We start from the raw sequence: 26,218 nt of genomic DNA, 5'->3' as shown, positions 1-26,218 counted from the left end.
CCCTGAGAACATCTGTTCCCAATTTATGCTCCCCAGTTCCTGCCTAATAGCATTGTAATTCCCCCTCCCACAATTAAATATTTTCCCATCCTGTCTGCTCCTGTCCCTCTCCATAACTACAGTAAAGGTTAGGGAGTTGTGATCACTATCACCGAAATGCTCTCCCACCGAGAGATCTGCCACCTGGCCTGGTTTGTTGCCAAGCACCAAGTCCAACATAGCCTCCCCTCTAGTCGGCCTATCTACATATTGAGTCAGGAAACCTTCCTGGACACACCTGACAAAAACTACTCCATCCACACTATTTGCACTAAGGAGGTTCCAATCAATATTAGGGAAGTTGAAGTCGCCCATGACAACAACCCTGTTACTTCTGCACCTTTCCAAAATCTGCCTCCCAATCTGTTCCTCCATATCTCTGTTGCTATTGGGGGATCTGTATGTTTCATACCAGGTTGCATGCTTGTGAATCACTTTCATGAGACCATGTCATATTGATATGAATCTTTCCATTTAGAGCATTGGGTATGAACTGAATGTTTGTATTTTCTCCATGTGTCCATTTTGCAATATTTTTCTTGTTCCTATTAACATTTAAAACCCTATTATTCTCTTCTGCTTATTTTCAGGTAACCAAATTAAATCTGGAGGCCCAGAAAGTTGAACAGAACCTGAGAGATGAGCTGGCAAGCAGTGTAAGCCAAGCAGTGAGTGATGCAGACAGGAGACGCATCACAGAGCTGGAGAAATCCGAATCTGAATTAAAAGTTGAGGTGTCCAAGTAAGTTAACAGTGCTGCAAAATGTCATTTTGGTCATTATTAGTTGGTTTGTAAGACGAGAGGACGAACTGTTTTTCGACACACTTCCTCTCAATTCCCCAATCTGCTACTCCCTTTGGTATCTTTTTCTTATGGATCATTCTTCTTTTAAGCATCCTCCATGTACCTTGCTGGGTTGGTTCTGGGGAGACACACATAAAATATCGCCGTGATGTTGTAGTGACACCAACACTTATTCCCACCCCCTTCAAAGCCCCAGAGCTAGTGTTGTGCCAGGTAGATTTTCCTGGGCTCCATATAGAACCTCTACCTGTTGAATTGCAACAAAATCTTCATACCTCTCCATCAGAGTGGATTAGATTATATCACAATAGACCTTACAGTTTTTCGTAATATGCATTCGTATTCTGTTTCCAAAACTGCCTAGTGATAAGAACAGGAGGAGGCCATTCAGCCCCTTATGCCTATTTTGCCATTCAATTACATCATTTACCCACCTTGGTTTCATATCCCTTAATACCCATGCCTAACAAAAATCTATCAATCTCAGTTTTGCAATTGGTCCTCAACCTCAACAACTTTTTGAGGGAGAGAGTTCCAGATTTTCACTACCCTTTGTGTGAAGAAGTGCTTCCTGAGATTATCCCTGAACGGCCTGGCTCTACTTTAAGGTTATGCCCCCTTGTTCTGCACTCCCCCCAACAGAAGAAATAGTTTCTGTCTACCCTGTCAATTCCTTTAATCATCTTACACACTTCAATTAGATCACCTCTTAATCTTCTATACTCAAGGAAATGCAAGCCTGGAATATGTTTTCTTCTCTTTCAAGTTCTATCCCTGAAATTGAGGAATTTGCACCTGTTGGAACCCCTCCATAGCAAATGTCAGTAAAATAGTGCCATGTTTATTAGGATACATATATGAATAAAATGAAATCTGAAACATAAAATTGAATGAGCCCCCTTAACAAATTTAAAGGTTTAGCTGCAAGCATCCACCATTGACCAGCCCTATGATTACCGGGTAGCCATCTGGAGAGCTATAAAAGCAAATAGACATAAAAAACTAGAATTTTAACACTTGGCCCAAACAGTGCTCCCCAATGGTCTGTATATCAACACTGACCCGTGCAATATATTGACCACATAAAACTTCCACAGTATGCAATAATCAGTTTTCAAAGGCTCAGAAGGTGCATGGTTTCCTAACATACACCATTAGTGCAAACTGGTTAATGAAATAAGGTCAGATAAGTATTAAGCTGCTTTACTTAGCAGTCAGTAAGTGACCGTATAGATTAAGAGCTATAGCAATCTAGCCTTTTATTTTAATTGTCTTAACAAATTTATCTAGCAGCTTTAATGTAGAAAAATACTCCAAGGTGCTTGAGGCATAATTTTTTTTAAATGGATAGCAATCCAGATATGGAGGTATTAACAGGGGCAACCAAAAGCTTGGTCAAAGAGGTAAGGAGGGTATTAAAGGCAGAGTGGGAGGTGGAGCGATGGAGCATGGCAACTGAAGACACGACCATCAGTGATGGAATGAAAGGAGGAGTCATGTCTGGGAGGCCAGAGTCTGGGGAACGGGGAGCTTGATGGAAGTGGGGATTGCAGCACTGAAAAACTGTATAGAAGACAAAGTGGTTTCCTACCGGTTTCTTCTGAGCTTTAACTGTCCTATGGATCTCTTCAATGCAATTAGCCTGTAACTGGCCCCAGAAAAGTACAGCAATGAGATTTTTTTGTCCTTAAAGGGACAAACTAACATACCTGACTGCACATTTTGTTATATTCTGTCCATTCATCTGGGACCTTGGTGAACAACGGAACCAACTGTGTGTCTCCTTAACCAATCAGATTTAAAGATTGAGAAAGAAACAGAGGAACAACAGAGAAGTAAATTGGATGAATCAGAGTCAAATCAGGTACAGAAAGAGATATAAAGAGAAGAAAAGAAAGATTGAATTAAGAGAGAGAGCAAGAAAAGAGAAACAGATAGGAAAAGTAAGAAAAAATAATTTTGAAAATATCTAAGAACAATTTACTACCTGCAAGAGTGTGACTCCACAGTTTAAATTGTTTCCTTTCTGGGCCAGTGAGGTTAAATCTCATAATTAAAAGTGTGCTTCTGCAGTTAGGTACCAGCCAAAATATTCTGTGCAAATGCAGCAATATCTTGAAACTTACAGGGAGGTGAGGGTAAGTCTCTGCATTCATGAGGCTAATGGCAGAGCAGCGCAAATCATCCAGCGACTTGTTGCGATTTGCAACTCACAGAGTTGCTGGATGATTGCATGGTAACAGCGGCAAGCACCATTAAACACACCAGTACTTTGCCATAAAATTCTAGCTCTTCATGTTCAGTATTACTTACGTTTAATATAATTTGAAGGGAATGTGCGTGCGCACGCATGCTAAAAGATACTGCCTGGAGCAATGCAGGTTTCAAATACACTAATCTCCCGATATTGTTTAAACAATGTTAACTACATTCATGAAATCTATTTATTCATCAGGTTAAGAGATGTTGCGGATGTAGCAAAAATGCAGGTTGCAGCGATGGAAGCTCGCCAGCAATCTAGGGAGAAAGAGGTGGAGGCGCTTAGGAAGCAAGTGCTGGACTACCAGGTTAGGACATATTTTTCTTTTTACATTTTAAAAAAAAAACTATTAATTAAGAAAGACACATTAACAAAGTTACTGGTCAGACTTTACACTAATATTTTATATTGTTGCTGACAGGTCTTCAAAAGTAACAGTTGGAGTAGGAATAAATGCGTCATTCTCAGGTTGGCAGGCTGTTACTAGTGGGGTACCGCAAGGATCAGTGCTGGGGCCAGAGCTGTTCACAATCTATATAAATAATTTTGATGTGGGGACCAATTGTAATATTGCAAAATTTGCTGATGATACAAAACTGGGTGGGAATCTAAGTTGTGAGGACGGAGGCTTCAAGTGGACTTGGACAGGCTAAGCGAATGGGCAGGAACATGGCAGATGGAATATAATGTGAATAAGTATGAAGTTATCCACTTTGGTAGAAAAAAACAGAAAGACAGAGTATTTCTAAAATGGTGAGAGATTGGGAAGTGTTGGTGTCCAAAGGGACCTTGGTGTCCTTCTTCATGAATAAAAGCTACCATGCAGGTGTAACAATCAATAAGAAAGACAAATGGTACGTTGGCCTTCATCACAAGGAGATTTGAGTACAGAAGTAAAGATGTCTGGCTGCAATTGTATAGAGCCTTGGTGAGACTACACGTGGAGTATTGTGTACAGTTTTGGTCTCCTTATCTAAGGATATACTTGCCATAGAGGGCATGCAACAGAGGTTCACCAGGCTAATCCCTGGGATGGCAGGATTGTTTTATGAGGAGAGATTGAGGACACTGGGCCTGTATTCTCTAGAGTTTCAAAGAAGAGTTGATCTCATTGAAACTTACAGAATTATTACAGGGCCTGACAGGGTGGATGTAGATTGGATATTTCCCCTGGCTGGCAAATCTAGAATCAGGGACATGATCTCAGAACAAGGGGGAGGCCACTTAAGACTGAGATGAGGAGGAATTTCTTTACTCAGAGGGTGGTGAATCTGGAATTCTCTACCCCAGAGGGCTGTGAAAACTCGATCATTGAGCATGTTCAAGACAGAAATTGATTGATTTCTAGAAACTAATGACATCAAAGGATAGGGAGATAGCATGGGAAAGTGGCGTTGAAGTAGATGATCAGCCATGATCTAATTGAATGCTGAGCAGGCTCGATGGGCAGAATGGCCTACTCCTGTTCCTATATTCCCTAGATATTTGATTGGTCTGTTTTTTTGTGAGTAGGAATGTTTTCTGACACAAGTATCAACCTCTTCTTTTGATTGCTTGGTTGTCCTTGAATATAATATTTGAATCAATTGCAGAAGTGTTTTAACAGTTGGTTTATTTCAAAAGTTTATATCTTGCACTTTATAACTGCACAGTTTATGCAGAGACACAAGGAGAGTAGTGTTTTAAACTATGCTTCAAATTCACCTAACAATAGACTGCCTGACTAGTCCAATGTTCCCCATATGTATTCAATCTCGCCTAAGAATTTGAACAAAAAATGCATACCGTATTGTGTACTCAAACTTCTCCCATTAAAACAAATACATTCATTATCCATCTACATCGTTAAATTAGTGTATTGTCTTGACCAATGTCAAATAAAATCAAAAATATTGTTCTGTAATAAAGACACTTTACCCCTTTCTTAATCTATCCAGAATTTAGCACAGTCATTTCTGCACTTTGACTGAAATTCTTGGCAGGTATAGTATGGGTAAATGAGGGTTTTCTCAGTTTCTGTTGAGTAATTACACACAGTTATACATTCCAAAGTGATTCGGGGTTTATTTTTGTCATTTGTACATGTTAAATGGCATGTTAAGGAATCTTTATTTACAGGTGCATTTTGATTGCCTGATTTTTTTGGTCAGTTCACTTATCAATAGTGATGGAAGGTTACCTCTGTGTGGTGTAATCATTTGTATCTGGCCAAGGCGTGCTTAATGCTGTCCATCCCTGACATTACTGCTCCTAAGCAAAATACTGCGGATTCTGGAAATCTGAAATAAAATGCTGGAAAACGCTCAGCAGGTCAAGTGCCATCTGTGGAGAGAAAAACAGAATTGATGCCTTAGGTCTCAGTGGAGAGACTGAAGAAGCTGAGGTTGTTCTTCTTAGAGGATGTAAGGTTAGGAGAAGATTTTATAGAAGTGTTCAAAATCATGAATGGTTTTGATAGAATAAATAAGGAGAAATTGTTTCCCGTGACAGAAGTGTTGGCAGCAAAACGACAGATTTAAGGTGGTGGGCAAAAGAGAGAAGGTGGCATTGTGGTAATGTCACTGGACTAGTTATCCAGAGGCTGAGGTTAATGACCTGAACACAGGTTCAAATCCCACCACAGCAGCTGGTGGAATTTAAATTCAATTAATTAATAAAAATCTGGAATTGAAAGCTACTCTCACTAATGATGCCACGAAGCTATCATTGATTGTTGTAAAAACCCATCTGCTTCACTAATGCCCTTTTAGGGAAGCAAATCTGCTGTCCTTACCTGGTCTGGCCTACATGTGACTCCAGACCCATAGCAATGTGGTTGACTCTTAACTGCCCTCTGAAATCGCCCATCAAGCCACTCAGTTGTCAACGGCAATTAGGTCCGAAAAGGCAGTGAAAGCAGATCCAGTAGTAACTTTCAAATGGAATTTGGATAAATACTTGGATGGCTAACATTTACAGGCTTATGGGGAAAGAGAGGGGACTGGGATTAGTTAGATAGCTCTTTCAAAAATCCAGAAGAGACATGATAGGCCAAATTGCTTCCCTCTTTGCTGTATCATTCTGTGATTCTAGATTGATGTCCTGGTTCGAAAGAAAAGTCAGTGATCTGAAATGTAAATTCTGTTTCTCTCTCCATAGATGTTGCATGACCTCCTGTGTGTTTTCCATCATTTTATTTTTAAATTAACATTTTTAAACCTGACGAGCATCAAATCCGCCAAGATATTTGTTGCAAATTACCAAAACGATCAGGTCATAATGCCCACTAATTTGCATTGTGTAAATGTCTATCATCGTATTCTTATTCAGGCACAGACCGACGAGAGAGCTCTCATTGCAACGCTGCACCAACATATTGTCGCGCTACAGGTGAGTGAAGCCACAGCCATTAGCAAGCTGGAGGCTTTTGCAAGCAAACTGCAAAAAATGGAGGCCTGCAACCTGCGGCTGATGCAGAAACTGGATGAGAAGGATCAGGCCCTTTTCTACGCCCGGCTGGAAGGCAGAAACAAGGCCAAGCATCTGCGGCAAACCATTCAGTCCTTACGCAGGCAGTTCAGTGGGGCCCTGCCTCTCGCACAGCAGGAGAAGTTCTCAAAGACCATGGTTCAGCTGCAGAATGACAAACTGAAGATTATGCAGAACGTTAAACTTGCCCAAGAGGAGGGGAGAGTGGCAGAGGACAAGGCATTGGAACTGCAACTGAAGCTGAAGGGACTAGAGGAATTAATAGGATCATTAAAAGATGCAAAAGGAGCACAAAAGGTTGGAAAGTTTTAAAACCTCATGATGATTGTTGCTTCTTATAATGAACTGACAGACATCCTGTGGCATTGCTTGTGGGAAGTCAATGCATATAATGAAGTGTGACTGGAAGTAGTTGTGACACTTACAGGAAAGGTGCACGAGATACAAGGCATTTAATATGCAAAATGAGTATTGACATCACTGTGTCAGCCAGCGTGTTGGAGGTGGGGTGGGATTTATGGCAGGACTCACAGCAAACAGGGTCTATTTAAAAAGAATATCTATGGACTACCGCAAACAGAACACATAACTGAAACTACTGCAAAATCTCCTGAAAAACGCAGGATTATTTCTCCAGCAAAATACAGTGCGTGGAGGATTGTTACATAAAATAAATTATGTGTGTAGAATCAGTCCAACATCTTACAACAGTGTGGTCTCCAGGCATGATTGATCGGGCATCATCTCCATTCTGGCTGAGACAGGGTGTCATTCTGTACAACATTTAATATATGGACAATCTTCATAGTTTACTACATGGGAAACAGAACCAAGTAGGTCTTAGGTCAAGTGGGGTTAGAAAGCAGGGTATAATTTTAAAGTCATATATTCTGTTGTTTATTTTTCTCCACATAACTGGATATTATTAATAAGTAGATACAAAACTTGCAGCAATATAGACAGCAGTGAAATTGAATTGATTGGAGCATAGAAGTTTCTCTTCAGTACTGACTGATGTGCTGGAGATGCAAAACAAGGCATCACAGTACCATCATTGGCGGGAGGGTGTAATTATGGCATGACAAATTTACATAGGCAGTTTCTATTCTGTTCTAAATATGGACATAAGAATTCCTAATGGAGAAAGTCGACACAAATTGTGACAAATACCTGACAACAGGAAGTAAGGTTTTGTGGAAGGAAGTTACACAGATTGTAAATGTAGATAATTGAATAAATTCAGTTGGACTTGTTAGTATACTGAATCTGTTTGAACATTTCCAGATTTTACAAATTGGCTGACAATTTATAGGCATGCCATTTTCGGCTATGGTGTTTTCAAATTGTTCGTTTCGTATTTGTTTTTCCAATTTCAGTTATTGTAATTTTTCTGTGCCATTGCGTTCACTTTCTTTTCAATAGGTAATTGAATGGCACAAAAAAATTGAAGATCTCCGTCTTCAAGATCTCAAAATGACTCGATGTATAAACAAGCAAAAGGAGGAAATAAAATACTTAAATAATATAATAACTGAGCAGGAACGCACCATCAACAATCTGGAAGAAGAGACTGTTCAACAAAACAAGGTGAATATCATCAGCCTGTGACAAATAGTGGAATTGCCAGTCTATCTAGTTCACCTACCATCTTGGTAGTCGCTTGATACGATTGTAATTGAGTGGTTGACTAATCATGGCAATCATTTACTATAAATTAGTCTACAATATGAGGTGAGGAAAATCCCCAGGCTTGGAAAGCTTTGGGAACCATAGGTTCAAAGTCACCTTTTCCTCCCAAGCATACTACAGTTAATGTCTCAAATTACTCATATTTAGATATATCACAAAATGTTATTTTCTGAAAGAAATTGATCTAATTTTCATTTGCATGAATCAATATTAACCATCTTCTTAGGAAGCCTGTTCCGTAGATTCACCATTTGCTTTCTTTTCCCAATTCCTACAGTTCCATGAAGAGCGACAGATGGCATGGGATCACAGAGAGTTAGAGCTTCAACATCAGTTGGATATGTATGAGCATCAACATAATGAAGTACTGAATACGGCTCAAAAGGTAGATATGTTGTTTGACTTGTAGATAATGCATGTAAAACTTAAGACGTGTTACAAATTACACTGACTTTTTCAACTAATCAGTTGAATGTATTCAATGTACAATGTATTCTGTAAGTGAGAGGATAACATCTTTGCACAACGTCTGGTCACATCACCCAGGATGAGTCATAGAATCGTACAGCACTAAAGGAGGCCATTCGGCGGGTCATGTCCCTGTCAGCTCTTTAAAGAGCTATCCAGTTAATACCACTCCCATGCTCTCTCCCATAGCCCTGCAAATGTTTCCTTTTCAAGTACATATCCAGTTCCCTTTTGAAAGCTGCTATTGAAGCTGCTTATACTACTGTTTTAGACAGTGCATTTTTTTATTCATTCTTGGGATGTCAATGTTACTGGCAAGGCCAGCATTTATTGCCTATCCCTAATTGCCCTTGAACTGAGTGGCTTGCTAGGCGATTTCAGAGGGCAGTTAAGAGTCAACCACATCGCTGTGGTTCTGGAGTCACATATAGACCAGACCAGATCAGGATGGCAGATTTTCTCCCATGAAGGGCATTAGTGAACCAGATGGGTTTATCACAACAATCCGGTAGTTTTACCATCATTATTAATGAGACTAGCATTTTATTCCAGATTTATTAATTAATTAATAAAACATAGAACAGTACAGCACAGTACAGGTCCTTCGGCCCACGATGTTGTGCCGAACCTTTAACCTACTCTAAGATCAAACTACCTACATACCCTTCATTCTACTATCATCCATGTACCTATCCAAGAGTCGCTTAAATGTCCCTAATGTATCTGCTTCTACTACCACCGCTGGCAGTGCATTCCACGCACCCACCACTGTCTGTGTAAAGAACCTACCTCTGACATCTCCTCGAAACCTTCCTCCAATCACCTTAAAATTATGCCCCCTGGTGATAGCCCTTTCCGCCCTGGGAAAAAGTCTCTGACTATCCACTCTATCTATGCCTCTCATCATCTTGTACCCCTCTATCAAGTCACCTCTCATTCTTCTTCGCTCCAATAAGAAAAGCCCTAGCTCCCTCAATCTTTCTTCGTAGGACATGCCCTCCAGTCCAGGCAGCATCCTGGTAAATCTCCTCTGCACCCTCTCTAAAGCTTCCAAATCCTTCCTATAATGAGGCGACCAGAACTGAACACAGTATTCCAAGTGTGGTCTAACCAGGGCTTTATAGAGCTGCAGCATAACCTCGCGGCTCTTAAACTCAATCCCCCTGTTAATGAAAGCCAACACACCATACGCCTTCTTAACAACCCTATCAACTTGGGTGGCAACTTTGGGCGATCTATGGACATGGACCCCAAGATCCCTCTGTTCTTCCACACTACCAAGAATCCTGTCTTTAAGCCTGTGTTCTGCATTCAAATTCGACCTTCCAAAATGAATCACTTCACACTTTTCCAGGTTGAACTCCATCTGCCACTTCTCAGCCCAGCTCTGCATCCTGTCAATGTCCCGTTGCAACCTACAACAGCCTTCCACACTCTCCACAACTCCAGCAATCTTCGTGTCATCGGCAAACTTGCTAACCCAGCCTTCCACTTCCTCATCCAAGTCATTTATAAAAATCACAAAGAGCAGAGGCCCCAGAACAGATCCTTGCAGAACACCACTGGTCACCGAGCTCCATGCTGAATACTTTCCATCTACTACCACCCTCTGTCTTCTATGGGACAGCCAATTTTGTATCCAGACAGCCAACTTTCCCTGTATCCCATGCCTCCTTACTTTCTGAATGAGCCTACCATGGGGAACTTATCAAATGCCTTGCTAAAATCCATATACACCACATCCACTGCTCTTCCTTCATCAATGTGTTTTGTCACATCTTCAAAGTATTCAATAAGGCTTGTGAGGCATGACCTGCCCCTCACAAAGCCATGCTGACTGTCTCTAATCAAACCATGCTTTTCCAAATAATCATAAATCCTGTCTCTCAGAATCCTCTCCAATAATTTGCCCACTACCGACGTAAGACTGACTGGTCTATAATTCCCAGGGTTATCCCTATTCCCTTTCTTGAACAAGGGAACAACATTTGCCACCCTCCAATCATCTGGTACTACTCCAGTGGACAGTGAGGACGCAAAGATTATCGCTAAAGGCGCAGCAATCTCTTCCCTCGCTTCCCGTAATATCCTTGGGTATGTCCCGTCTGGCCCCGGGGACTTATCTGTCCTCATATCATTCAAAATTTCCATCACATCCTCCCTCTTAACATCAACCTGTTCGAGCATATCAGCCTGTTTCACGCTGTCCTCACAAACGACCAGGTCCCTCTCACTAGTGAATACTGAAGCAAAGTATTCATTTAGGACCTCCCCTACCTCCTCCGACTCCAGGCACAAGTTCCCTCCACTATCCCTGATCGGCCCTACCCTCATTCTGGCCATCCTCTTGTTCCTCACATAAGTGTAGAACGTCTTGGGATTTTCCTTAATCCTACCCGCCAAGACTTTTTCATGTCCCCTTCTAGCTCTCCTAAGTCCATTCTTCAGTTCCTTCCTGGCTACCTTGTAACCCTCTAGAGCCCTTTCTGATCCTTGCTTCCTCAACCTTAAGTAAGCTTCCTTCTTCCTCTTGACGAGCTGCTTCACATCTCTTGTCATCCAAGGTTCCTTCACCCTACCATCCCTTCCTTGCCTCATCGGGACAAACCTATCCAGCAGTCGCAGCAAGTGCTCCCTAAACAACCTCCACATTTCTGTCGTGCATTTCCCTGAGAACATCTGTTCCCAATTTATGCTCCCCAGTTCCTGCCTAATAGCATTGTAATTCCCCTCCCCCAATTAAATATTTTCCCATCCCGTCTGCTCCTGTCCCTCTCCATGACTATAGTAAAGGTCAGGGAGTTGTGATCACTATCACCGAAATGCTCTCCCACCGAGAGATCTGCCACCTGGCCTGGTTCGTTGCCAAGCACCAAGTCCAACATAGCCTCCCCTCTAGTCGGCCTATCTACATATTGAGTCAGTAAACCTTCCTGGACACACCTGACAAAAACTGCTCCATCCAAACTATTTGCACTAAGGAGGTTCCAATCAATATTAGGGAAGTTGAAGTCACCCATGACAACAACCCTGTTACTTCTGCACCTTTCCAAAATCTGCCTCCCAATCTGTTCCTCCATGTCTCTGTTGCTATTGGGGGGTCTATAGAAAACTCCCAATAAAGTGACTGCTCCTTTCCTGTTTCTGACTTCCACCCATAATGACTCAGTAGACAAACCCTCCTCGATGACCTCCCTTTCTGCAGCTGTGATATTATCCCTGATTAGCAATGCCACTCCCCCACCTCTTTTACCTCCCTCCCTATTCCTTTTGAAACATCTAAACCCCGGAACATCCAACATCCATTCCTGCCCCTGTGATATCCACGTCTCCGTAATGGCCACAACATCGCAGCTCCAAGTACTGATCTATGCTCTAAGTTCATCACCCTTATTCCTGACACTTCTTGCGTTAAAATAGACACACTTCAACCCATCATACTGGCTGCAACTTTGCCCTGTCAACTGTCTAACCTTCCTCACAGACTCTGTGCACTCTATATCTGCCTGTTCAACAGCTACCCCATCCACTGATCCGTAGCTCCGGTTCCCATCCCCCTGCCAAACTAGTTTAAACCCTCCCGAAGAGCTCTAGCAAACCTCCCGCCCAGGATATTGGTGCCCCTCCAGTTCAGATGCAACCCGTCCTTCTTGTACAGGTCCCAACTTCCCCAGAAGGTATCCCAATGATCCACATATCTGAATCCCTCCCTCCTACACCAGCTCTGTAGCCACGTGTTCAGCTGCACTCGCTCCCTGTTTCTAGCCTCACTAGCACGTGGCACTGGTATCAATCCTGAGATTACTACTTTGCTCGTCCTGCCTTTTAGCTTCCAACCTAACTCCCTATATTCGCTTTTCAGGTCCTCATCCCTTTTCCTAGCTATGTCATTGGTACCGATGTGTACCACGACCTCTGGCTGCTCCCCCTCCCCCTTAAGAATCCTGTAGACTCGATCCGAGACATCCCTGACCCTGGCACCCGGGAGGCAACATACCATCCGGGAGTCTCGTTCGCGACCACAGAATCTCCTGTCTGTTCCTCTAACCATTGAATCTCCTATCACTATCGCTCTCCTATTCTCCCCCCTTCCCTTCTGAGCCACAGAGCCAGGCTCAGTGCCAGAGACCTGGCCGCTGTGGCTTTCCCCTGGTAGGTCGTCCCTCCCAACCGTATCCAAAACGGTATACTTATTATTGAGGGGAACGGCCACAGGGGATCCCTGCACTGTGCGCCTATTCCCTTTCGCTCCCCTGACGGTCACCCAGCTACCTTTATCCTGTAACTTAGGTGTCACTACTTCCCTATAACTGCTCTCTATCACCCCCTCAGCCTCCTGAATGATCCGAAGTTCATCCAGCTCCAGCTCCAGTTCCCTAACGCGGTCCTTGAGGAGCTGGAGTTGGGTGCACTTCTCACAGGTGAAGTCAGCAGGGACACAAGTGGTGACCCTTACCTCCCACATCCTGCAAGAGGAGCATGCAACTGCCCTAGCTTCCATCCCCTCTGCTCTAAATTGACAACAGAGATTAAAAAATAAATAAAGGAAAACCTTATCTTACCAAACCCTCCACACAAGAGTCCATTTTTTTTGGTTAGTGGAGGAGGATGGGTGGGAGACACTACACGTGTAGTGTTTCGGGTTTAGCCACTGCCCGAATATATAAGTTTACTTACCCAGCAGTCCCCGTATCCGCTGAATCGCGAGGTAAGTACTTTTACTGGAACTTACCTTCCCAGCTGCCCCCTGGCTCACACTATCGCTGATCAAAAAGCAGCTGCCGAATCGCGAGGTAAGTACTTTATACTGAATCTTACCTTCCCAGCTGCCCCCTGGCTCGCACTATCGCTGATCAAATTCCCCCAGATTTGGACTCATATTGCCAAAGCATTAGTCCAGGGCTCTGGATTACTAGTCCAGTAATGTTATCACTGTGCTATCACTCTTTTTAGATTAGATTAGATTAGAGATACACTGAAACAGGCCCTTCGGCCCACCGAGTCTGTGCCGAACCTCAACCACCCATTTATACTAATCCTACACTAATCCCATATTCCTACCAAACATCCCCACCTGTCCCTATATTTCCCTACCACCTACCTATACTAGTGACAATTTATAATGGCCAATTTACCTATCAACCTGCAAGTCTTTTGGCTTGTGGGAGGAAACCGGAGCACCCGGAGAAAACCCACGCAGACACAGGGAGAACTTGCAAACTCCACACAGGCAGTACCCGGAATCGAACCCGGGTCCCTGGAGCTGTGAGGCTGCGGTGCTAACCACTGCGCCACTCTTGCTGCATAAAAAAAAATTCCTCATAGCCCTCTGGTTCTTTTTCCAATTTCTTTAAATCTGTGTCCTCTGGTTACCAACCATCCTGCCAGTGGAAACAGTTTTTCCTATTTACCTTTCATAATTTTGTACATAAAGAGCAGTGCCAAACCTATTGTGTCATCCAGTTCCCCATGCTAAAGTATTTTCTTTCTTTTCTAAAAATATCAATAGATTTAACTTAGCAGGCACTTGTGTTTCTTTCTAATGTGGAATGAGCATTTGAGAAATAGGATATACTTATAATATTGTAAAACGTGTCTTTAACACTTACAAACTTTTAGAGTTTGCTGTACTCATCTGTATATCATTCCCCACAGTTTGAGGAAGCCACTGGCTCCATCCCGGACCCCAACAAGCCACTTCCACAGCAACTAAATGTGGCTTTGCAAAAGATCAGAGAGCATGTCTACACAATTCTTGAAACCCAAGCAACCTGCAGGACTCTAGAAGAGGTAAAAGAAAAACTGGTGAATTAATAGTTTGTCATTTAAAACAGGTCAATAATGTTTGCAACAAATTATTGCACTAACCTTTTATGAAAACTAGTGAGTTGTAGTCGTGGGGTGTAGTGGTTTGGAACACTAGTGTGTTGTGGCATTGGAGTGATAAGATGTGAGCTGTGCTTGTGGCTGATTCCATGGTTGTGTGGGGCAGGCATGCTGGAGCAACCAGTCTTTTCCTACCCGTCATTTGCATATGCTTGCATGGTTCCTGAGTCCTTGATTTGGGCTTGGAGAGGCAGGGAACGTAGACCGGAAACTTGCAAGGATAGTTAAAAGGCAAGTCAGCCCATGGCGCCCTTCCACACTCATAGTGGTCAGCTACAACAGGTTGCAATAGTTTTGTGTCTTTAAGGCAATAAACTCCCAAAGCACAAACTTCAGATATGAGAAAATGTGTTGAGTCATAGGACAATTGATCAGAAACGTTAAGTGTTGAGAAGGCTTTTACAACAATTTGTATTTATATAGTACTTTGAACATCGTAAAATATCTCAAGACTTTTTCATAGGAGTGTTTTCATACAGAATTTGGCACCGAGCCACTTGAGCAGATATTAGGGCAGATGACCAAATGCTTGGTCAAAGAGGTGAGTTTTAAGGAGTGTCTTAAAGAAGGAAAGAGAGGTTTAGGAAGAGAATTCCAGAGGTAAGGGCCTTGACAGCTTAAGGCACGGCTGCCAATGTTGGAGCAATTAAAATCAAGGATGCTCAAGAGGCCAGAATCGGATGAGTGCAGATATCTCGCAGGGTTATAAGATTGGTGGAGGTTACTGAGGTAGTGAGGGGCGAGGCCATGGAGGAATTTGAAAACAAGGATGAGAATTTAAAATTAAGGTGTTGCTTAACCAGGAGCCAGTGTAGGACAGCAAGCACAGAGGTGATGGGTGAATGGGGCTTGGTGCAACTTAGGACACGGGCAGCAGAGTTTTGGATCAGTTAAGGTTTATGGAGGGTAGAAAGTGGGAGGACAGCCAGGATTGTGTGGTAATGGCTGTGTCTAGAGCTAACAAAGGCATGGTTGAGGGTTTCAGCAGCAGATGAGCTGAGGCAGGGGTGGAATGGGCAATGTTACAGAAGTGAAAATTTTACGGTCTTGTGATGGCACGGATATGTGGTCAGAAGCTGATCTCGGTCAAATATGACACCAAGGTTAAGAACAAACGGATTCAGCCTCAGAGAGTTGCTAGGAAGTGGGATGAAGTCAGCTTCGTTCTTCCCAATGTTGAGTTGGAGGAAATTTCTGCTCATCCAGTACTTGATGTCAGCTAAGCGTTCTGACAGTTTAGAGGCAGTGAAAGGGTTGAGAGAGCTGATGGTACGGTACAGCTGGGTGTCGCCAGCGTTCATGTGGAAGCTGACACTGTGTTTTCGGTGATGGGGCAGCATGCAAATGAGAAGTAGGAGGGTACCAAGAAAAGAACCTTGGTGGGGAGGTCACCAACCTGGGGAGGCAGGTAACAAGGCAAAGGAGTTTAGAGAGGGAGTGCCAGAGGGTTGAATCTGCACAGTGAAAGCTCTGCCACTAAATGAGAAGTGCTGGGAGGGAGGATGTTTAGAAAAGTAGAGTGAGAGTAAGGTATGGGCTGGGACTTGTGCTTGGTGAGATTGCAGGGGTAGCGTAGAGCAAGGACACAAAAGCACTTACAGACAAACATAAACATTTTGAATTTCATGTGTTGGGAAGCAGGTGGCAGGATTTTGGAATTTTGCAGGTAAGAGAGGGAAAGGGAACCTCCACCTCGAGGTGCCTTCTCAGTGACTTTTAAAACATTTTTCAAAAAGTCACAGCTGCTGGGCCAGCATTGTGGAAGGAGAACCCCTCTACAGGTCTGTGGCCGCAGCTGTGGCCAGGCAGGCGAGGAGAGCCTCAAAGCCTGCTTGGAGCACTGGCCCCGCTTCCCCCCACCGCAGTCTGCTGCCAGGAGGCCGTCTCCAGGCAAGAGGTCAAGTTCCCGACGTCTCGGGTATTGGGGCGCGGGTGGGGCCGCAAGCTGACTAGGAATTTCCAGTTGACCTCTGCCAATTTTCTTTAATAGGGCAGTTAACCACCTGAACTGGCTACCTGCTGCTTGCAGGCAGGTAGTCCTTCCACCCCTGATCCTGCCTCTGGAAAAACGATCTGGGGGCCTGCTTGTGCCAGCCCGCGGCGTGAGCTTTTGCCTTCGCCCACCTCTGCAGTTGCCCCCACATGGGGGCAAAAACTCTGCTCAGTGATGACTGAGTGGCAATTAACATGGGACAGAAAGTGAGTGTTGGAATAAAAACAGAAAGTGCTGGAAGTACTCAGCAGGTCTGGCAACATCTGTGGAGAGAGAAACAGAGTTAATGTTTCAGGTCTGTGACCTTTCATCAGAACTGGAGTTTGTGCAGGTTGGAGCTTAGGAGGTTGATGAAGAGGGAATTTGAAAGGCCAAGTCTTGAGGTAATGAAACCATGAATAAAGGAGTCGCCAGTGGCGAGGTTAAGGTAGGGTAGGGGCGGTCATTGATTTGGAATTGGAGGAATGTGCTGCTGGTGATGGTGAGCATATGGGATTTGAACTCGGGGCTACAGATTGCTATTGGGAGTAGCCTGCCGACATGTTTTCCCTTTTAACTGGGTATAGTGTGTATGTTAGGGAGATGTAGTAAGAAATATGAAGCAAATTAGAAAATGGTGAGAAATGCGCACTGAGAAGGAACTACAACCTCCAATAAGTCAACAGCATTGGAAAATCTCAGCATGAAACCAATGTGTTCTGCTTTTTTTAAAAAAAAGTCATGCACACTGAAGAAGTGTCTTTGGGAATCGATTCTGTTGGAATCCATTTCTGGCAAATCTTTTTCTACCTTATTTCATAAATCTTAAATTTGAACAGATTTTGAATATGCAATCATAGAATGGTTACAGCACAGAAGGAGGCCATTATATTAGCACAACTTTTCTCTTCACAGAAACTTAAAGAGAAGGAAGCATCTTTGTGGAAGGCAGAACAGAATGTGCTGTCCCGAGACCAAGTTATAAATGAGTTGAGACTTCGACTACCTGCTACAGCTGAGCGAGAAAAGCTGATAGTGGGCCTCAGTACTAAGACGGAGAATGATGCAGAAAGCAGGAAGGCCCTGAAAGTAGCTCAACAGACTATCGCTAACCTGCAGGCTAGGCTAGATCAGAAGGACGAAGTCCTACAAAAGTACCAACAGTTGCTAACGAGAGCTCACCAGGTCTGTAAAATTACATTGTTGTAAGAAAGAAAGAACTTACATTTATATAGCCTGTTTTACAACCTCAGGATGTTCCAAAGCACTTTACAGCCAATGAAGTACTTTTTGAAGTGTCATCACTGTCATAATGTAAGAAAAATAGCAACCAATTTGCGCAAGTTCCCACAAACAGCACTGTGATAATGAACAGATAGATAATCTGCTTTATTGATGTTGGTTGAGCAATAAATATTGTCCAGAACACCAGTTAACACTCCCCGACTCTTCTTACAAAATACTGCTATTAGTAGTGTTCCCTCTAAATTTCTTTTGTTGTACGCAGCCTATTCTTTTCAGTGTAAGGGACCTTTAAATTTTTTTGCATGACGGCACAGTTTCTTAAAGCAGACAGCTTGTGAACGGCCTGCGCAGTACCTACAGGGAGCATTGGCCATGAAGCCTTTTATGTCCACCTTTAAGGTCAGACGGGACCTCATCTGAAAGACGAATATGTAGTCAGATATGTGGCATTCAATTATTTCAAAATATTAGAAAGACCTCTGGGTCTATAGTTACCAGGAAAGAGATGAGATACTGGGAAGATTTCCACTGGAACAGAGAGGTTATTAAAATTATCTATGTTTTTGATAGGATGAACAAAAAAAGGTAATTTCCTATGGTTGGGGAGTCAGTGAGGAAGAATCATTAATTTAAAATTGTTACTGAGCAGGCATAGAGATTAGGAAACTATTTTTTAAACAGAGCATTGAATACTTAGCAACAGAGAGTAGTTGACATTGCGCCTTTAAGGGAAAAAGTGCATAAGAATTTGAAGCAGAGGATGATGCATGGCAGTGGGGAGAGAATGGGGCAACAGGGTTAGTCTAGCAAAAAAAAAGGAGCAATAGGCTGAAGTCTCCTTTTCTGTTTTAAACCTTTGTGATTCTTTGGATAAGCAGGAAAGAAAAGACAGACCCTTGCTGGAAATATTCAGGAGTTGTGTGTTGTTTTGTCAAGCCCTAATTATCTGAGAGCCAAATGCCAGAATATATACATAATCAAGACATAAGTTACTTAACTTGTGTTTTTTCACACTTAACAGGACCAAGAGGAAATTGCAAAGAAACATGAGGAGGATCTTAAAGTTTTGCATCTCAAATTGGATTCATATGCAGACGCATCACTAAATAAATTTAAACAAGCTGCAATGGTTAGTTTAACTTAAACTCTTAAGATCATTTTGTCAGTAAAGATGGTGATTGCAATTTTGTGTGATTCTTTAATTTCGTTAGATGCTGTTTCCTAATCAGAGTTTTCCATTTGATGTACCTTTATTATTTGTCCAATTTAATATTTAGGTTTTGTTGCGTAAAAAGTTGGCTAACAGATTTTTAAGAGCATTCTCACAGTTCAGGTCTTCCATGTGTTAAACCCAATTTGACCATTTGTTGAATATTTTTAAAAAGCTATAGAGAACATCTGATTAAAAAAAGTTAAGACAGCCTTGTTCTGGGGGAGCCTTGCAGCATCGTTGACCATAAAGGCAACCTTCATTTTTCAGAAATTGGCTCTGTGGGAGGAATTCCAAGAGACATTCTCACAGGGAAGCCACACTCAGACATAGGGCTACTACACTGTAGCAATTTAATGGCAATCTCGCACTCCATGTCACACTAGCCAAACACTCCACCATCTTCTCTCTGCCAGCAAAAATTCTGATGGTATTTGCACCCATTTTGTTATTTAGTTGTGCACTTTTTACACAATAAAAATGTGTTATAGGAGACAAATGGTTTTAGAGATTGACATGAGCAGCCTCAACATAGAGATACAGAAATTCGTTCCCAGACAATTATTATTTACGCCAACATGCCTCTGAAATGTCATTGTTCTACTTCCTGTTAAGAAAATTTCTGCTCACCCACATCCTTTGACCCGCTACATTCTGATGGTCAGTGTTGATGTTGGTAATGCAAAGGCCACACACTGATTGTGAATCTAATTGTAGAAGAAACCCTGCTATTCTAAATGAAGGAAAAGTTTTTTTAAACTGCTGATGCTGAAACGAGAACTAAAAATGCTGGAAAGACTGAGAAAGCCAGGTGGTATCCATGGAGGGGAACAAAGTAATTAACATTTTGGGTAATGGAAAGATGAGTGCGTGGGGAGACTTAGGCAATCTGGTGACAACAATAAAGCATTTGTGTTTTTGCAACAGGAGCTGATGAAAAAACCGTCCCTTCCGGTTCCAACATCCAAACATCTGGCACGCCTGGCAGAGCTGGAACAGATGGTGGCAGAGCAGGACAGTTCGTTGTCCATGCTCATGGAGAAATTGAAGAGAGCAACCACGGAACTAGAGAAACAGAAAGATATTACTCAGCTGAAAATGAAGGAGCACGAGACTGAAAAAGCAAAGTAAGTTCTCAATGCATATTAGAAGTAGCTCATTTCTGGCATTGTATAATTTGCACATGTTTTTACCCAGTTTATTTTGCGTTAATAATAATTTTAAATGTCATTGTGTAAATTTTGAGAGAAATTAAAATTTGATGGTTCTTCATTCTGTATCCTTCACACTGGTAGATTATGGGGAACCTAAGTGCCCAGCATAGCAACTTGAAATTGAGTGGGCCATTCAGCCCCTCGAGCCTGTTCCACCATTCATTTCAGATCATGGCTTATCTGTATCTCAACTTCATTTACATGCCCTTATTCCATATCCCTTGATACCCTGACCTAACAATCTTATTTTTGAATTTTTCAATTGCTGTTTCCACTCTTGCCCCACCCCCCCCCCCCCCCCCCCCCCACCACTGGCCTCAACAGCTTCTTAGGGAGGTGAGTTGCAGATTTCCACTACCCTCTATGTGAAGAAGTTGTTTCCTGACGTTATCCCTGAACGGCCTAGCTCTAATTTTAAGTTTATGTTCCCTTTGTTGTGAAAGCACACACATCATGACATTGTAGATAGAACTGCATGTGGTGCCCTTCTGCTGTAAGACCTGTGCCATTGACCTAGCCAGTTTTTCCCAGCTAACACTATTGTAGAGAACTGATTCATCTCACTTTCTGTTTGTCAAACATAATTAGTTTTCGCCCACACACTGAAGGCAATTCAAAAGTAATGTATTGGCTATGAATCACTGTGCAATCTTGAAGATATGAAAAGTGTGTGACATTTTTGCTTGTGCAGCAGACCTTTCATTGTTACAGATTTGGGACAAACTTTCCTGCCACTCTAAAGTAAGTTTAATCAGTCACCAACTTCTTGGAAAATAAGAGTCTAAGTAAGGTAGAGGAGCAAAGGCATCTCGGGATACAGATTAACAAATCATTAAAAGTAACAAGACCATAGAAAATTAAAACAAAACAAGATTCACAAGGATGGTACCAGAACTAAGAGGTTATACCTATCAGGAAAAATTGAACATGCTGGGGCATTTTTGTATAGAAAGGAGAAGATTGAGGGATGACTTGATAGTAGTCTTTTAAGATTGTGGAAAGATTTGATAGGGTAGATTTGGAGTATATGTTTCCACTTTTATGGGAATCCAAAACTAGGGGCCATAAATATAAGATAGACACTAATAAGCCCAATAGGGAATTCAGGAGAAAGTTCTTTACCCAGAGAGTAGTGAGAATGTGGAACTCACTACCACGTGGAGGGTTGAGGTAAGTAGCATAGATACATTTAAGGGGAAGCTGGATAAATACGTGGTGGAGAAAGCAATAGAAGGTTATGTTGATGGGTGAGATAAAATAAGGGCAGGACACTTGGGCTGAATGCCAGTTTGTGTGCTGTAAATACAAAGTATTTAGACGCTGGAGCATCAAATATTTTGTTAATCTTTTATTTCAAGTCTTGAAGAGAAGCACGCTACTGAGGCAAAGAAACTCCGCGATGAAGTAGATGAACTGAGGTGCACCAAGCTGCAGATGGAGAAAGAAGTGCAGTACTTGCAAACTGAGCTGGAAGCACAGAAACAAGCTAATACAAGAGCACCCACAACCACCATGAAAAATTTAGTGGACAGGTTAAAAGGTCAACTGGCCTTGAAAGAGAAGCAGCAAAAGGTAAGTGTTATAAAATGCAGATGAACAAAGGATTGGCTTGGATTTTGAATGTCTGCTGTTAGTTATTGAGAATTGGAAAGCTTTCTGATTAAATCTGGAGTCAGGGAGGGTTGCCTTCTCTCTCCTGTCTGGTTCGTTTGCTGTATCGAACGTTTTGCTGAGTCCGTTAAGAAGGATGCAGGCATAAGAGGAATGACAATTCCAGGCAGCGGAGGTACTCGGGTCAAAGCCTCCCTGTACATGGACGACGTCACCGTCTTCTGCTCGGACTCACTGTCGGTTCAGAGATTCATGAGTGTCAATGACCAGTTCGAACTGGCCTCGGGAGCCAAAGTAACTCGCAGCAAGAGCGAGGCCATGTTCTTTGGGAACTGGGGCTGACCTGATCCTTTGTCTCCTTCGCTGTCAGGTCAGACCACCTGAAGGGGCAGGGGATATGGTTTGGAGGGGCCGGGGCGTGCACCAAAAACTGGAAGGAGCATATAGCCGTGGTGAAACAAAAACTGGGCATGTGGGAGCGGCACTCCCTCTCCATTGTGGGCAAGAACCTGGTCATCAGGCACGAGACACTCTCAGTGTTGCTGTATGTGGTGTAGGTCTGGCCCATATCCTGCCCCGACACCATGGTGGTCACCCGAGCCACCTTCCACTTTATCTGGAGATCAAAAATGGACAGTGTCCGCAGGGACATGATGTTCAAATCTCTAGATAAAAGGGGAAAAAACATACTCAACGTTACCCTGATCCCGATGGCCACCTTTGTCTGAGACTGCATCAAGCTGTGCATAGGCCCCCAGTACACAAACACCAAGTGTCACTACGTGCTGAGGTTCTGTCTGCTGCTGGTGTTATGAAAGATGGGTCTTGCCATGTTGCCGTGGAATGCTCCATTCAGTTGGACCATGCCATATCACCTGTCGCTCGTGGAAAAGTTTGTGCAGAAAACACCTTTGACCACAAGCCCATCAGGCAGTGATCGGCTCGTAACATTCTCAAGGCCCTACGGGAAAAGAGATGGTGGATCCTGTCGGATGGTTCCCCGAGCAGATTGTCAAACTCATTTGGCAGTATGCCTCTTCGCCAGAACTTTCAAACAAGCACTAAGACATAGCTTGGCTGGTGGTGAGAAAGGCCCTCCCCGTCAGATGCTTCCTGCATGCGCAGCGTCTCACCACCTCCACATGCTGTCATCGAGGTGGCTGTGGTGGGGAAGAGACTGTCACCCATCTCCTTCTGGAATGTGTCTTTGCAAAGCAATTCTGGAAAGATGATGTGGTTTTTATCCAGGTTCATGCCGAGCAGCTCCATAATGCAGGGCTCCATGATCTGTGGGCTGTTCCCAGGGACGTACACCAAGTGCTGCAGCACCTGTGGAAGAGCCTGTTACTCCAGAATTGGCCTTTATAGCCACTCCAGGCGCTGCTTCACAAACCACTGACCACCTCCAGGCGCGTATCCATTGTCTCTCGAGATAAGGAGGCCCAAAAGAAAGACACCAAGATAAACATCAACTGGTGCTGGAGGACCATCAACTCGATGAAAGATGCACTTTGGTCTGCCCGAAACTTGCTGGTCTTCCAGTGCAAAGAGTTGTCCATGACTGAATGTTGCAGACTGGCACATTCAAAGGTCCAAGACTACATGCTGAGGGACGCACTAAAGCTTGGGGCAGCTGCCACAAAGGCTGAATAGGGAAAGGCCACAGTGGAAGGCCCTCCTGCCATAGTATACCGAGGGGCTGGAAACCATGTAAAACTCCTCGGGCTGTATGCACCAGAGAATATTTTGACATGTAATGCATTGTAAATATAACCTGAAATGGCAAGTATAGTGAGGCACCTCATGTACTCTATTGAAAGAAACTGATCTTTATTGCACTTTATGTAATGTCCAATTTGAATTGTTATGTAATGTATTTTTACAAATTTTATGAATAAAGTATATTTTTGGGAAAAAAGTGGTTCTTTGCACCGTACTTCTTAGCGGTTTACACACACTCGGAAGTAGCCTTTTACTACGAACTACTTTGTTGTGGGCTGGGCTTCCTATTCTTATCTTCTAAAAATAGGCTACCACTAAGATATTGGTTAAAATTAAGAATGCATCGGGGGTTATTTCCTCTATTTGCTAATACACCCTACACGAATTATACCTTTTAGACTTATCCCAGAGGGCTGTGTCTATTGGACAAATGGCGTTAAGCGTTTGCCGGCACCAAAGGCACCAATTTCAAGTGCGCTACTTAAAAACTATTAAATGTGGCAACTATTTTGTACAGTTGAATACTTCCACAGATTTCAAGCAAAGTCAGTTTCAATCAGCTGTTCAGACTTAACAATTACAGGAAGTATCTCATTGCTGCAAATGGAAGCTTTTCCTCCACAGCTCTGATTCCCATTCTATACTTTGCAGGCTCTGAGTAAAGCATTGTTGGACCTTCGAGCTGAGATGACATCCCATGCAGAACAACAAATTATAAACCAGGCTGCACAAAAGGAGGGACACCTCAATGTTCAACAAATTGTTGATAAACAAACTAAAGAACTGAGGGTAAGTCTTAAAAATGAAGTCCAGGATTATCATTCATCCTGTAAGTAAAAGCAAAATACTGCAGAGGCTGGAAATCTGAAATAAAAACAGAAAGTTTTGATGAAAAGTCACAGACCTGAAACATGAACTCTGCTTCTCTCACCACAGATGCTGCCAGACCTGCTGAGCATTTCCAGCACTTCCTGTTATTATTCATCCTGATAAACCTGTTTTACCAATAATCTTTGGGTTGTTCTTCATACTGCAGCAATTGAACCATGTTTTAACATGAGAGTTTTTGTATATTGTGTGTTTACTGAGGAACATTTATATGTTTGTGTATTTTGATTTGAGGTTTTCCAGCAAAGAAAGCCAGTGGCCTGGACAAGTGAATAAGCAGGGCTCAAAGCCTTCTGATACATAAAGGTTTCTTTTGTTGGATTGACCAAGAGTCAGGGCAAGTACTAATGCCCTATTCACATGGTTGTATATCCTCAACCCATCCAGTGGGAAGGGGGAAAGCGAAAGAAAGGTGGGGAGGGTAGGATGAAGTTTTGGATACAGATCCTGCATCAGAACCGTGTGCTGGCAGCACCTTTGTGTAGACCGGCTTTTGTTTTCTGCTGAGCTTCTGGGCCACTAGCACTAGCTCTATTTTACCAGTTTCCCCGCTTCCATTTCAAAGAACAAAGAACAGTACAGCACAGGAACAGGCCATTCGGCCCTCCAAGCCTGCGCCGATTTCTTCCTATCTATAAAACTCAAAAACACAAGAAATAGGAGCAGGAGGAGACCATACAGCCCATTGAGTCTGCTCTGCCATCCAATACGATCATGGCTGATTTTAGGCTTCAATTCCACTTTCCCGCCCGCTCTTCATATCCCTTGATTCCCTGAGAGACCAAAAATCTGTCTACCCTCAAATGGGGTAGAGGAGCAAAGGGATCTAGGGGTTACAGATACGCAAATCACCAAAAGTAGTGACGCAGGCTAATAAGGCCATTTAAAATAAATGCAAACAAATCCAGTGGGGTTCATTTCTCGAGGGATAGAATTGAAAAGCAGAGCAGCTATGTTTAACTTGTATAGAACCTTGGTTAGACCAGACTTGACATACTTTGAATAGTTCTCGTCTCCATAGTATAAAAAGGCTATGGAGGCACTGGAGAAGGTGCAAAAAGGATTTACAAGGATGATACCAGAACTGAGATCAGGAATAGATTCAACAAGATGGAGCTCTTTTCTCCAGAAAGGAGAAAACTGAGAGATAAGCTGATGGAGGTCTTTAAAATTATGAAAGGCTTTGATGGAGTAATGCAGAAAAAATATTTCCATTTGCTGAGGGATGGTGAGGGGGTAACTAAACTACACTAAACATAAGGTAGTTACCAGTAAATCTAATAGGAAATTCAGGAGAAAGATTTTTATCCAGAGGGTGATTATAATGTGGAACTTGGTACCACAAGGAGTAGTTGAGGCTAAGAACATACATTTAAGGGGATACGGGATAAAGACAACACTGTTATTCTGATAGGATTAGATGGGGGGGCAAAGAGGACAGGGGAGGAGCCTCGTGTGGAGCATAAACATTGGCGTGCAGCATTTTGGGCTATTTCTGTGCTGTGTATTCCATGTAATATCTTACCCAAGCACCCCCCAACACTGCTTCATGTTCTCTGTGTCTCATAGATGTTTCAAAATTCTCTCATTGTGCCCCTTATTTTCTTAAATTAGTATCATTTCAGTCATTTAACCAGCTTCTGTTTTCCCCTTAAGTACTTTACAGGTCATTCCGTGACTTCTCACGTGTAATTTTTCTTCCTCTTTTTATTTGGTTCGTTTTTAAACTCTGTTCACCTAT

The 26,218-nt window shown here is 42.8% G+C and overlaps 1 protein-coding gene across 8 annotated transcripts in view; it reads left to right on the top strand.

The window, feature by feature from the left end:
• cep290 (centrosomal protein 290) overlaps window positions 1–26,218 on the top strand; it is a 249,852-nt gene that overhangs the window by 181,637 nt on the left and 41,997 nt on the right. For 7 of the 8 annotated variants that reach the window (XM_068050269.1, XM_068050268.1, XM_068050271.1 and 4 more), the window contains exons 29-39: window positions 630–781; window positions 3,300–3,411; window positions 6,414–6,869; window positions 7,995–8,159; window positions 8,539–8,646; window positions 14,385–14,519; window positions 17,503–17,772; window positions 18,854–18,961; window positions 19,970–20,169; window positions 21,615–21,828; window positions 24,241–24,378. In XM_068050269.1, the coding sequence (XP_067906370.1) occupies window positions 630–781; window positions 3,300–3,411; window positions 6,414–6,869; window positions 7,995–8,159; window positions 8,539–8,646; window positions 14,385–14,519; window positions 17,503–17,772; window positions 18,854–18,961; window positions 19,970–20,169; window positions 21,615–21,828; window positions 24,241–24,378 (2,058 nt within the window). The remainder of the gene's footprint in view (window positions 1–629; window positions 782–3,299; window positions 3,412–6,413; window positions 6,870–7,994; window positions 8,160–8,538; window positions 8,647–14,384; window positions 14,520–17,502; window positions 17,773–18,853; window positions 18,962–19,969; window positions 20,170–21,614; window positions 21,829–24,240; window positions 24,379–26,218) is intronic. The other variant, XM_068050270.1, reaches the window with a different exon arrangement.

This window comes from Heterodontus francisci, chromosome 18 (genome assembly GCF_036365525.1).
Source record: "Heterodontus francisci isolate sHetFra1 chromosome 18, sHetFra1.hap1, whole genome shotgun sequence".
Classification (NCBI taxonomy): domain Eukaryota; kingdom Metazoa; phylum Chordata; class Chondrichthyes; order Heterodontiformes; family Heterodontidae; genus Heterodontus; species Heterodontus francisci.
This window is presented reverse-complemented; position numbering and strand designations above follow the sequence as displayed.